At 47.5% G+C, this 13,442-nt stretch overlaps 1 protein-coding gene across 6 annotated transcripts in view; it reads left to right on the forward strand.

Annotated features, from left to right (window-relative positions):
• Positions 1-13,442, forward strand: part of Dhc64c (Dynein heavy chain 64C) — a 17,747-nt gene continuing 4,305 nt past the window's right edge. Inside the window, exons 1-11 of one of the 6 annotated variants that reach the window (XM_064134555.1) lie at positions 1-362; positions 843-2,962; positions 3,070-3,105; positions 3,520-3,591; positions 3,677-7,733; positions 7,818-7,906; positions 8,224-8,253; positions 8,445-11,495; positions 11,615-11,816; positions 11,951-12,146; positions 13,216-13,333. In XM_064134555.1, coding sequence (XP_063990625.1) covers positions 119-362; positions 843-2,962; positions 3,070-3,105; positions 3,520-3,591; positions 3,677-7,733; positions 7,818-7,906; positions 8,224-8,253; positions 8,445-11,495; positions 11,615-11,816; positions 11,951-12,146; positions 13,216-13,333 — 10,215 coding nt within the window. In that variant the 5' untranslated portion in view covers positions 1-118. Of the gene's footprint in view, positions 363-842; positions 2,963-3,069; positions 3,106-3,519; positions 3,592-3,676; positions 7,734-7,817; positions 7,907-8,223; positions 8,254-8,444; positions 11,496-11,614; positions 11,817-11,950; positions 12,147-12,612; positions 12,812-13,215; positions 13,334-13,442 lie in introns of all 6 variants that reach the window. The other 5 variants (XM_064134554.1, XM_064134556.1, XM_064134557.1 and 2 more) reach the window with 5 other exon arrangements.

The following is a 13,442-nucleotide window of genomic DNA, read 5'->3' on the forward strand; positions in this document are numbered from 1 at the left end:
AGTTTATTCTGATCATCGACAGAAGCAAATCCTAGTCCCTGTTCAGACTTTTTTTTATCATTTCTGTCATCAACGCAGAGAAAAAGTTAATAAGTTTAGAGTAAAAAGCAAATAAAAAATGGGCGATTCGTTGGACGGGACGGGCGAGCCCACGCCAGAATCGCAAAATATTGTGATTGTCGATTCCTCGTCGTTTGCGAATTTCCTCCGTAAAATTGTATCCATCCTCGCCCCCGACGAGGACGGGGTACCCTCTGCCTTCGTCGCAGCACTCGACGACAAGAATCATCAAGAGTATATTCGCAAATTTATCGGGGATTCGCAAGTATGGGCGTTGTACATCCAGCGTAGTTCGACGAAAGGTGAGTTATTCGTCGAGATATGGCTGCTTTACATTGATGAGTAGGTGTTGTCCTGCATCGACGAGTCAACGGTAAATTGTCGGTTCAACACATTCACAGGAGTCAATCGTGGAAAATCAATGCAAATGCCCCTTGCGACTTTTCGCGAATTTAATCTGGGATGAGTCATGCCGGTAGTCAGAACGTTAAGGGCTGAAAATGGCTGATAAGTTTCGTAATTTCTTGGGGGTAGTTATCAATATTTTTATACGTCAAAAAACATTAATGTACCGTTAGTGACAACCGTTAGGGTGCTTCGCCTAGAGATTTTCTATGCAAATTAGGAAAAAGTTTTCTCGAAGGAAAAAATTAAATTCTAGAAGACTACCCCAAGGAAATTCTTGATCGTAGATCTATCCTCCCAGCACATCCCTTTTAGGTTATGATCCCGGATTCATTAGAAATGAAAAAAAGTCCCCAAACCTACATTGAAATTTCCAGAGGAAGACAATGGCGAAGGGGACGAGGAGAGAGACACGATGTACCACATCTCTAATGAGATCTACTTCACAAATCCAAAAATGGCCTCCCTAGTACTGACAAAGCGAGGTGGTGTGATTGAGGCAGACAAATCCATCTTCTCTCAAGTGAGAATAGTCAACTTCTCAGACGGTCCTCCCTACGAGACCCTCCACGCGATCAGCAAGACAATGGCCCCCTTCTTCAAGAGTTACGTGAAAGAGACAGGCAGAGCTGACAGAGACGGTGACAAGATGGCTCCCTCTGTCGAGAAGAAGATCGCCGAGTTGGAGATGGGACTCCTCCACCTTCAACAGAACATCGACATTCCCGAGATATCCCTGCCAGTTCATCCCCTGGTGATGCAGGTTATCAAACAATGCGCCGAAGAGAACAGAAAGCCCAAGGTTGCTGATTTCGGTGACAAGGTCGAGGACTCGACGTTCCTCAACCAACTGCAGAACGGAGTCAATAGGTGGATCAAGGAGATCCAGAAGGTAACGAAACTGAACCGAGATCCTGAGTCTGGAACAGCTTTGCAGGAGATATCTTTCTGGCTGAATTTGGAGAGAGCTCTCCACCGCATCCAGGAGAAACGAGAGAGTACCGAGGTCACCCTGACTCTGGACATCCTGAAGCACGGCAAGAGATTCCACGCGACAGTCTCCTTCGACACTGACACTGGCTTGAAACAAGCCTTGGCGACAGTCAACAACTACAATCCCCTGATGAAAGACTTCCCGATAAACGATCTCCTGTCAGCGACTGAACTCGAGAGGATCAGAGCTGCTGTCCAGCAGATCTTCATGCACATGAGGAAGATCAGAAGCACAAAGTACCCGATTCAGCGTGTCTTGAGACTGGTTGAAGCAATCTCGAGGGACCTCAGCCAACAGCTACTGAAGGTCCTGGGAACCAGGCGACTCATGCACATTCCTTTTGACGAATTTGAGAAAGTCATGGCACAGTGCTTCGAGGTGTTCATCACGTGGGATGATGAGTACGACAAACTCACAGGTTTACTCAGGGATTTCGTCAAGAAGAAAAGGGACGAGCACATGAAGATGGTCTGGAGAGTCTCCCCAGCTCACAAGAAACTGCAGACGCGAATGGAGCAGATGAGGAGATTCAGGAGACAGCACGAGCAGTTGAGAACTGTCATTGTTCGTGTGCTCAGGCCCACTGTTCGCCAGAACAGCAACAATACAGCCATTGAGAATCCAGACAATGATAACGTCAAAGTGGAGTTCGCTCTGGATGCTGCTGATGCTAATGCTATCAGCGAGGTCAACCTCGCTTACGAAAATGTCAAGGAGGTAGACTGTCTAGACATCACGAAGGAGGGATTGGAGTCCTGGGAGGCTGCTGTTCACAGGTACGAGGAGAGAATCGAGAGGGTCGAGGCGAGAATAACAGCCCACTTGAGAGACCAGTTGGGTACAGCCAAGAACGCCAACGAGATGTTCAGGATCTTCTCGAGGTTCAATGCCCTCTTCGTAAGGCCCCACATTCGTGGAGCCATTCGGGAGTACCAGACACAACTTATCCAACGAGTGAAGGACGATATCGAGGCACTCCATGAGAAATTCAAGGTTCAGTATCCCCAGAGCAAATGCTGCAAGATGAGTATGGTGAGGGACATTCCACCAGTCTCAGGGTCCATCATCTGGGTCAAACAAATTGACTACCAATTGACGATGTATCTGAAGAGAGTGGAGGATGTTCTGGGTAAGGGCTGGGAGAATCACATCGAGGGACAGAAACTCAAGGCAGATGGGGACAGCTTCAGGATGAAGCTCTCCACTCAGGAGATCTTCGATGATTGGGCTCGCAAAGTTCAGCAGAGGAATATTGGTGTTACTGGGAGAATATTTACCATTGAGAGTGTCAGGTCGAGGTCTGGGAGGGGTAACGTTCTCAAGTTAAAGGTGAATTTTCTGCCTGAGATCATCACTCTATCGAAGGAAGTGAGGAACCTGAAGAATCTTGGATTCAGGGTACCACTGGCCATTGTCAATAAAGCTCATCAGGCCAATCAGCTGTATCCATTTGCCATTAGTCTGATTGAAAGCATCAGGACTTATGAGAGAACTCTTGAGAAGGTAATTGTTTGGGCTTTTGGGAATTCAAGGCCATGTGTCCTGGGGGTTTTATAGCGTTTGAAGAATGTGTTTGGGTCAATCATACTGTGAATTAAATAATTTTCTAGCTTACCAATCGGAGTCCCCACTGTCCCGCGTTGAAGGTAGCTCGTTCATAATGACGCTTTCCATGATAAAATGCATTTTGGCGATTGATCATGTTCGCAATTTCGTTGTCCATGCCTGCTTAGTTGTATATCATAGAGAATAAAATTATTGGAACCTTCAGGGAACACTCAGTTAGCTGCGACCTGCTATTCTTTATTTTTTCCGATTCATGCAGCTTGTGACCGAGTACAGTTGAGACAATCGAAATTTTTTTGTTTATAATTATGCCCCCTTTGTACTACCGCTTCGAGCCATGAATTTTATTTGCCAGTCGATGTTCTTCCTTTCAAACGATTCTGAATGATTATTGACTGTTGTAATTTTGTAATAACGAGAGGTCGCAGTACCTATGGCTGATGAGTATTTTTAATATTCTATTTGATGAGTTTAATTTGAGCTCATATTTTTAGATTGAGGATAAAGCAAGCATCATTCCTCTGGTGGCTGGCATGAGGAAGGACGTGCTTACTCTATTTTCCGAGGTATGTGATATTATTTCGATAGACGATTGATAATTCATTGGGAAGAATGCATAATTAATGCATCAATCCTTTTCATAAATCCCAGGGCATAGCTCTTGTCTGGGAATCTTACAAGCTCGATCCCTACGTGCAACGTCTCTCGGAGATAGTTGTCCAGTTCCAGGAGAAGGTCGACGATCTCCTCGTCGTCGAGGAACAACTGGACGTGGACGTACGTTCCCTGGAGACATGCCCCTACTCGGCCAATACCTTCGCAGACATCCTCTCGAAAATTCAGAAGTCAGTGGACGAATTGTCCCTGAAGAATTACTCCAACCTCCACATCTGGGTGGCTCGTCTCGACGAGGAGGTGGAGAAGAATCTCGCAGCTCGCTTGGAAGCAGGAGTGAAAGCTTGGACTGACGCCCTCATGGGACACAAGAAGGAGGTAGACTTGAGCATGGATACAGACGCTCCAGCAAAGCCCACGCACAAGCCAGGGGGTGACCCGAAAATCCAGAACCAAATCCACGAGGTCAGAATCACCAATCAAACGATGTACCTCTATCCCAGCATTGAGGACGCCAGATTCCAGATAATGCAGCAGTTGTTCGCCTGGCAGGCTATTGTCACCTCCCAGGTAAGACTACAGAGCTCGAGGTATCAGGTGGGTCTCGATAAACCGGAGTCCGGGACCTACAGGAATCTCCTGACGAAATTACCTGGCGGTAAGATCCCTCTGGAGGCCGCCTACGAGGCTGTAGAATCGAAGATGAAGGATATCGCTGACTACGTCGATCAGTGGCTGAGATATCAGGCCCTCTGGGACCTCCAGCCGGATAATCTCTACGGAAAACTCGGTGAGGACATTAATCTATGGATGAAGTGTCTCAATGACATCAAGAAAACACGCACGACCTTCGACACTTCCGATACTAGACGAGAATTTGGCCCTGTGATAATTGACTTTGCCAAAGTACAGAGTAAAGTATCACTGAAGTACGATTCTTGGCACAAAGAGACACTGGGGAAATTCGGGGCCCTTCTCGGTAACGAGATGGTTGGATTTCATGGGCAAGTGTCCAAGTCTAGGAGTGATCTGGAGCAGCAGTCGATTGAGGCTGCTAGCACCACTGATGCTGTTGGCTTCATCACGTACGTCCAGTCCCTGAAGAGGAAAATGAAGGTGTGGGAAAAGCAGGTGGACGTGTACAGAGAGGGTCAGAGGATCTTGGAGCGTCAGAGGTTCCAGTTCCCCACTAGCTGGCTACACGTGGATAATATCGAGGGCGAGTGGGGGGCATTCAACGAGATCATCAAACGAAAGGACATGAGCATCCAGACGCAGGTGGCCTCCCTCCAAATGAAAATCGTTGCTGAGGACAAGGCCGTTGAGACTAGGACAACGGACTTCCTGAATGATTGGGAGCGAGGAAAACCGGTGGAGGGGCATCTTCGTCCCGACGACGCCCTCCAGCAGCTCCAACTCTTTGAGAGTAAATTCGCGAGGCTCAAGGAGGAGCGTGACAACGTGGCTAAAGCTAAAGAGGCTCTCGAACTGCAGGAGCCTGGCGGTGTGTCCACCAGTGAGGATAGGATGTTGGTGGTCTTCGAGGAGCTGCAGGACCTGCGCGGCGTTTGGTCTGAATTGTCCAGGATCTGGGCGCAGATCGACGAGACGCGAGAGAAGCCCTGGTTGTCAGTGCAGCCGAGAAAACTCCGCCAGCAGCTGGATACCATGATGGCTCAGTTAAAGGAACTCCCAGCGAGACTGCGACAGTACTCATCGTACGAATACGTCAAGAAGATGCTGCAGAATTACACAAAAGTGAACATGTTGATAGTAGAACTGAAGTCTGATGCCCTGAAGGAACGTCACTGGAAGCAGCTGACAAAGCAGTTGCGTGTCAACTGGATCCTGAGTGAGTTGACACTGGGACAAGTGTGGGATGTGAATCTGCAGAAGAACGAGAGCATTGTGAAAGATATTATCCTTGTCGCTCAGGGAGAGATGGCCCTTGAAGAATTCCTTAAGCAGGTCAGAGAGTCCTGGCAGACGTACGAATTGGACTTGATAAATTATCAGAGCAAATGCAGGTTGATCAGAGGCTGGGACGATCTCTTCAACAAGGTGAAGGAGCACATCAACTCGGTTGCAGCCATGAAACTCTCACCGTACTACAAGGTTTTCGAGGAGGAGGCTCTCACGTGGGAGGAGAAGCTTAACAGGATCAACGCTTTATTCGACGTGTGGATAGACGTGCAACGTCGCTGGGTTTATCTTGAGGGAATCTTCTCAGGAAGTGCTGATATTAAGACTCTTCTGCCGGTTGAGACATCGAGATTTCAGAGCATCAGCTCTGAGTTTTTGGGGCTCATGAAGAAGGTCTCCAAGTCTCCGATGGTGATGGATGTGCTGAATATTCCAGGAGTGCAGAGGGCACTGGAGCGTCTGGCTGATCTTCTTGGGAAGATCCAGAAGGCTCTTGGAGAGTATCTCGAGAGGGAGAGAACTTCTTTCCCTCGTTTCTACTTTGTCGGTGACGAGGATCTCCTCGAAATCATCGGTAACAGCAAGAACGTCGCTAGGCTCCAGAAACACTTCAAGAAGATGTTCGCTGGTGTGGCAGCCATTATCCTTAACGAGGAGAACAACGTTATCCTGGGTATTGCCTCCAGGGAAGGAGAGGAGGTCTACTTCCAAAATCCAGTATCAACGGTAGATCATCCCAAGATCAACGAGTGGCTGAGCCTCGTCGAAAGGGAGATGCGAGTGACACTGGCATCCAGTCTGGCTAAAGCTGTCCAGGATATCAAGCAGTTCAAGGACGGAAACATCAATGCTCACGCCTTCATGTCCTGGTGTGACAACTACCAAGCACAGATAATCGTTCTCGCTGCCCAAATTCTCTGGTCTGAGGATGTTGAGGCTGCCCTTCATGAAGCCCAGACTGATCCCAGCAAGAACCCCCTCGAGAGGGTACTACTCCAGGTAGAGGGCACTCTCAATGTCCTCGCTGACTCCGTTCTCCAGGAGCAGCCCGCTCTTCGCCGAAAGAAACTCGAACATTTGATCAATGAATTTGTCCACAAGAGAACAGTCACCCGGAGACTGATCTCCAACAAAGTGAACAATCCTAAAGCCTTCGAGTGGCTCTGTGAAATGAGATTCTATTTTGACCCACGTCAGACTGAGGTCCTCCAGCAGCTGACCATTCACATGGCCAATGCCAAGTTCTTCTATGGATTTGAGTATCTCGGGGTACAGGATCGATTGGTCCAGACTCCACTCACTGATCGCTGCTATCTCACCATGACTCAGGCACTTGAGGCCAGGCTGGGAGGGTCTCCATTCGGACCTGCTGGCACTGGCAAGACTGAGTCTGTTAAGGCACTGGGCCACCAACTGGGGAGATTCGTCCTGGTATTCAACTGTGACGAGACCTTTGACTTCCAGGCGATGGGAAGAATTTTCGTGGGACTCTGTCAGGTGGGCGCTTGGGGATGTTTCGACGAGTTCAATCGACTTGAGGAGCGGATGCTCTCTGCTGTCTCACAACAGGTACAGACCATCCAGGAGGCTCTCAAGAGCCAGATGGAGGGGAAGAAGGAGGGAACACTCTGTGTGGAGCTCGTTGGCAAACAGGTGAAGGTCTCCACAGATATGGCCATCTTCATTACCATGAATCCTGGCTATGCTGGACGCTCGAATCTTCCTGATAATTTGAAGAAGTTGTTCAGGTCACTGGCTATGACCACTCCGGACAGACAACTCATCGCTGAGGTGATGTTGTTCAGTCAAGGGTTCAGATCTGCGGAGAAACTTGCATGCAAGATTGTCCCTTTCTTCAAACTCTGCGACGAACAGCTGTCCAATCAGTCACATTACGATTTTGGTCTGAGGGCTTTGAAGTCAGTTCTCATATCTGCGGGCAATGTTAAGAGGGACAGGATTCAGAGGATCAAGGAAGGCATGCAGGGACGAGGAGAGACCAATATCGACGAGGCGTCCATTGCTGAGAATCTCCCAGAACAGGAGATTCTTATTCAGTCTGTCTGCGAGACTATGGTGCCAAAACTTGTCGCTGAGGATATTCCATTACTCTTCAGCTTGCTGAATGACGTTTTCCCGAATGTTAATTACACGAGGGCAGAGATGAAAGGTACATAATTTGATTTATGGATATTTCTTCTTTTAATTTATGGTGTCATTAAATGACAGTCGAAGTAATTTAATGCTTCCCCAGGTCTGAAGGATCAAATCCGAAAAGTCTGTGCCGAGGAGTACCTCGTTTGTGGCGAGGGCGATGAACAAGGAGGTGCTTGGCAGGAGAAGGTAATATATATCCTCATGATTTTGAGACATGGTGAATTGAGAACGGCAGTTGCATTAAATTCTGTAGCCTTCCTGGTATATGCACATGTAGCATGTCAAGTCGTAATAAATAATCACAGAATTCAAAGATTCATGTACATCAGTTGAGGACAGGGAATATTCGGTGGTGAAGAGGAACAATTGAGAAAAAAATCGCTGACACCAGCAAAATTTAATTTTTCTCTTCACCACTGACTGATTCCACCGTAACATGCTAGAACGTCATGAAATGTAAATGCATAACCCGTAACAATATTTTTTATCATGCACGCTCAAAGGAATTGGTCGGTGAGACGTGGGTAGAAAAGGTGAGAAAAAGTGGGAAATCCCCAATGGATGTGACAACCTCAAAATCCTGATCATCATCCCTGCTCGTTTCATATCCTCATTCTCCAAAAAATTGAACAATGAATAATATTATTTATTATAAGAGAAACAATAATAAGTAATATTGAATCACAATTGGAATAAAATAATCCCTGGGGGCTCTCCCTCGTAGGTCCTCCAACTCTACCAAATCTGCAACCTGAATCACGGTCTGATGATGGTGGGCCCCAGCGGCTCAGGTAAATCGACGGCCTGGCGAGTCCTCCTGAAAGCCCTGGAGAGGTTCGAAGGTGTCGAGGGTGTTGCCCACGTGATAGACCCCAAGGCCATCAGCAAAGAGACGCTCTACGGCGTCTTGGACCCCAACACGAGAGAATGGACGGACGGACTATTCACCCACATCCTCAGGAAGATAATTGACAACGTTCGTGGCGAGATAAACAAGCGCCAATGGATTATCTTCGACGGTGACGTAGACCCCGAGTGGGTGGAGAACCTCAACTCAGTCCTGGATGACAACAAGCTCCTGACTCTGCCCAATGGCGAGCGCTTAAGTCTCCCCCCGAACGTTCGAGTGATGTTCGAGGTTCAAGACCTGAAGTACGCCACCCTGGCGACAGTCTCACGATGTGGAATGGTCTGGTTCTCAGAGGATGTCCTCTCCACCGAAATGATCTTTGAGAATTACTTGATGAGACTGAAGCACATTCCACTGGAGGACGGTGAGGACGACAACCTAGGAAAGAAAACCGACAAAGAGGACATGGTATCCCCAGCTCTGTCAGTCCAGCGTGAAGTTGCCAGCATATTCCAGAGCTACTTTGCCCCTGACGGTCTCGTCGTCAGGTGCTTGGAGTACGCTATGAAGCAGGAACACATAATGGATTTCACAAGACTTCGTGCCCTGAGCTCTCTCTTCTCAATGCTCAATCAAGCGGTTCGCAATGTCCTCCAGTACAATCACTCTCACACGGACTTTCCTCTGCCGAGTGAACAACTGGAGCGCTACATGCCCAAGTGCCTGATCTACGCCCTGCTCTGGAGCTTTGCTGGAGATGCCAAGCTGAAGGTCAGGTCTGATCTGGGAGATTTTGTCAGGTCGATAACAACCGTCCCGCTTCCAGCCCAGTCCAACATTGCGATCATCGATTTCGAGGTGAACATTCACGGAGAGTGGCTGCCCTGGAGCAACAAGGTGCCCCAGATCGAGGTGGAGACGCACAAGGTTGCAAGCCCAGATATAGTCGTACCAACGTTGGATACAGTGAGACACGAGAGTTTGCTATACACCTGGCTGGCTGAGCACAAACCCCTGGTGCTCTGTGGTCCCCCAGGTTCTGGAAAAACGATGACACTGTTCTCAGCACTGAGAGCCCTTCCTGACATGGAGGTGGTCGGTCTCAATTTCTCGTCAGCGACAACCCCGGAGCTACTCCTCAAGACTTTCGATCACTATTGCGAATACCGGAAGACCCCGAATGGAGTTGTGCTATCACCAGTCCAGCTCGGCAAGTGGTTGGTGCTCTTCTGCGACGAGATTAACCTCCCAGACATGGATCACTACGGCACTCAGAGGGTGATATCCTTCCTGAGGCAGTTGGTGGAGCACAGGGGATTCTACAGAACGAGCGACCAGGCCTGGGTGTCCCTGGAGAGGATCCAGTTTGTAGGGGCTTGCAATCCTCCCACTGATCCTGGAAGGAAGCCTCTGAGCCACAGGTTCCTAAGGCACGTGCCTGTAATTTACGTGGATTATCCTGGGGAGACGTCGCTCAAGCAGATCTATGGAACTTTCACGAGGGCCATGCTGCGACTGACACCCTCGTTGAAGGGCTATGCTGAGCCCCTGACAAATGCAATGGTCGAGTTCTATCTCGCGTCGCAGGAGAGGTTTACCCAGGACATGCAGCCACACTACGTTTATTCCCCTCGTGAGATGACGAGATGGGTGAGGGGCATTTGCGAGGCAATCAGACCTCTTGACAGTCTATCAGTGGAGGGACTTGTTCGACTCTGGGCTCACGAGGCCCTCAGGCTCTTCCAGGATCGTCTGGTGGAGGATTCTGAGCGCGCCTGGACGAACAAAAATATCGACATCGTCGCTCTCAAACACTTCATGGGGGTCGACAAGGAGAGGGCCCTCGCTAGGCCCATTCTGTACAGCAACTGGCTGTCCAAGGACTACGTCCCTGTCAACAGGGATGAGCTAAGGGAGTATGTCAGAGCCAGGCTGAAGGTCTTCTACGAGGAGGAGCTCGATGTGCCTCTGGTGCTGTTCGACGAAGTCCTCGAACATGTGCTGCGTATTGACAGGATATTCAGGCAGCCTCAGGGACATCTACTGCTCATTGGAGTGTCTGGAGCTGGAAAAACCACACTATCGAGGTTTGTCGCCTGGATGAATGGACTCTCTATCTTCCAGATCAAGGTGCACAACAAATACACTGGAGAGGACTTCGATGAGGACCTCAGGCAGGTGTTGAGAAGGTCTGGATGCAAGGACGAGAAAATAGCGTTCATTCTGGATGAGTCTAATGTCTTGGATTCCGGGTTCCTCGAGAGGATGAATACACTTCTGGCCAATGGGGAGGTACCTGGACTCTTCGAGGGCGATGAGTACACGACACTCATGACTCAGTGCAAGGAGGGCGCCCAGAGAGAGGGACTCATGCTCGATTCCAATGAGGAACTGTACAAGTGGTTCACTGGACAGGTCATGAAGAATCTTCATGTTGTCTTCACTATGAATCCAAGCACTGACGGACTCAAGGATCGCGCCGCTACTTCACCAGCTCTGTTCAATAGGTGTGTTCTCAATTGGTTTGGGGACTGGTCTGATAATGCCCTCTTTCAAGTTGGAAAGGAATTCACCAATCGAGTTGATCTGGAGAGACCCACATGGAAGTGCCCTGACTTCTTCCCTTCTGTCTGCTCGCTCATTCCTGCACAAGCTGCTCACAGGGATGCTGTTATCAATGCCTGTGTCTACGTTCATCAGACACTGCACAAAGCCAATGCCAGGCTGGCCAAGAGGGGCAGCAGGACGATGGCTATTACCCCCAGACATTATCTCGATTTTATCAATCATTTCGTCAAGCTCTATCAAGAGAAGAGGAGCGATCTCGAGGAGCAGCAGTTGCATCTTAATGTTGGGTTGAGCAAAATTGCAGAGACTGTCGAGCAGGTTGAGGAGATGCAGAAAAGTTTGGCGGTGAAATCTCAGGTAATTTTTTGTGGTTGAATATCTTTTATTTATTTATTAAGTTACATCTGAATAAATTCACGAAAATTGTTGCCATGCGTCGTTGATTTCTCATGCTGCATGATATCTTGTTCATTCAGGAACTTCAAGCGAAAAACGAAGCCGCCAATGCGAAGCTTCGTCAGATGGTGAAGGACCAGCAAGAAGCGGAGAAGAAGAAAGTCCAGAGCCAGGAGATCCAGCAGCAGCTAGCCATCCAGACAGTAGCTATCGACCAGAAAAGAGAGTCTGTAATGGCTGACCTGGCGCAGGTAGAGCCCGCAGTGATTGATGCCCAAACAGGTAAGACTCCCATCATCACCATCAACTTATCAATTTCAACCTTCATCATCACAGCGCCCCTTCAATTGACCTCTGATTGTCCCCCATTTCTCTGTGCGAAATACCTCGCCTTCATAATTTCATTGCGCGTCTAGCTGTCAAGGGAATAAAACGTCAGCACTTGGTGGAAATACGATCAATGGCAAATCCCCCAGCATTAGTTAAGCTAGCACTCGAATCAATGTGCTTCTTGCTCGGTGAAAATGCGACTGATTGGAAGCAGATTCGCGCTGTCTCAATGAAGGACGGCTTTATACCCACTATCGTCAATTTCAACACTGAGGATATGACGTAAGAAACGATATAATCGACAGCAACAGCACAGTCGTCTTAAATCGAGCTATTGATGAATGTATCGATCGCCTCAGCTGGGAAATTCTAATCAACGACGTATTAATAACTCGCTTTTGTTTGTTATTCGTTAATTAAATGCACATTTTTATGAATTTAAGGGACGACTGGGAAAATATGGATTTTTTCGTGAAGTGAATCTCTTTTTGATGTTAGAGGAAAATTAATGAAATATTTCTAATGGTCCACTTTATCCCACTCGTTTCTCAGTCATTGTCTTTCCAGCACACGAATAAGTATTAACATGACAGCTAAAATATAGGAGGATCAGTGACGAGCTTTTAAATGCAACAAAACCGAATAACTTGTGTATATTGTTTAATTGTCTCTCTCTCCCTATTATTGTCTGATGGATATTATGTGTTCTAATTACTTACCTGGACAATCGTTTAATTTTGTCGGATAGCGGTGAAATCAATAAAGAAACAGCACTTGGTCGAAGTACGTTCCATGGCAAATCCACCTGCAATCGTCAAAGTTGCATTGGAATCAATCTGCCTTTTACTTGGTGAAAATGCTAGTGACTGGAAGTCAATTCGCGCTGTCATCATGAGGGACAATTTTATCAATACCATTGTCTCTAATTTCAGTACTGAGGACATAACGTAAGCATGCTTCTTACAAATAATTTGTGAATGAATTGTTTTTTTGTGAATTATATTTTCTTTTAGAGATTGAAGAATGCCAGTTGACATGCTGGTAAATTTCCTAATCGTGGTGGGTGAGGGTACAGGGGGGTCGAAAAAAAAAATTTTTTTATGCTGTCATAAAAGCCTGGTCAGAAATTTAACTTCTTCCGGTTGTATGACCCTCACCCTTCGTGACATATCTGCTGGATTATGATTCATATCGATTACCTCTGTGGGTACAATGCATGCTATCGGAGATTAACCATTAATATGCTTGTGCTAACTGTGTTTTAATGATTGTTTTTTTAAGTCTGGGAGTTTGGGGGTGAAGTTATGGTGACTATTAATCAATTCATAACATTTTCTTTCAAATGCTTCAGCGATGAAGTTCGTGAAAAAATGAAGAGTCGCTATCTCAGCAACCCTGACTATAATTTCGAGAAAGTCAATCGTGCCAGTATGGCCTGTGGACCCATGGTGAAATGGGCAACTGCTCAGGTAAGCATTCTGCATCTCAAAATTTCATGTTCAATTCTCGAGCTACAACTCCACCTTTTAATTTTCCATAAAATAAAAATGTTGAACAAACGAAAAATCTCTTGGTTTG

Source organism: Diachasmimorpha longicaudata, chromosome 15, assembly GCF_034640455.1.
Source record: "Diachasmimorpha longicaudata isolate KC_UGA_2023 chromosome 15, iyDiaLong2, whole genome shotgun sequence".
In the NCBI taxonomy this organism is placed as follows: domain Eukaryota; kingdom Metazoa; phylum Arthropoda; class Insecta; order Hymenoptera; family Braconidae; genus Diachasmimorpha; species Diachasmimorpha longicaudata.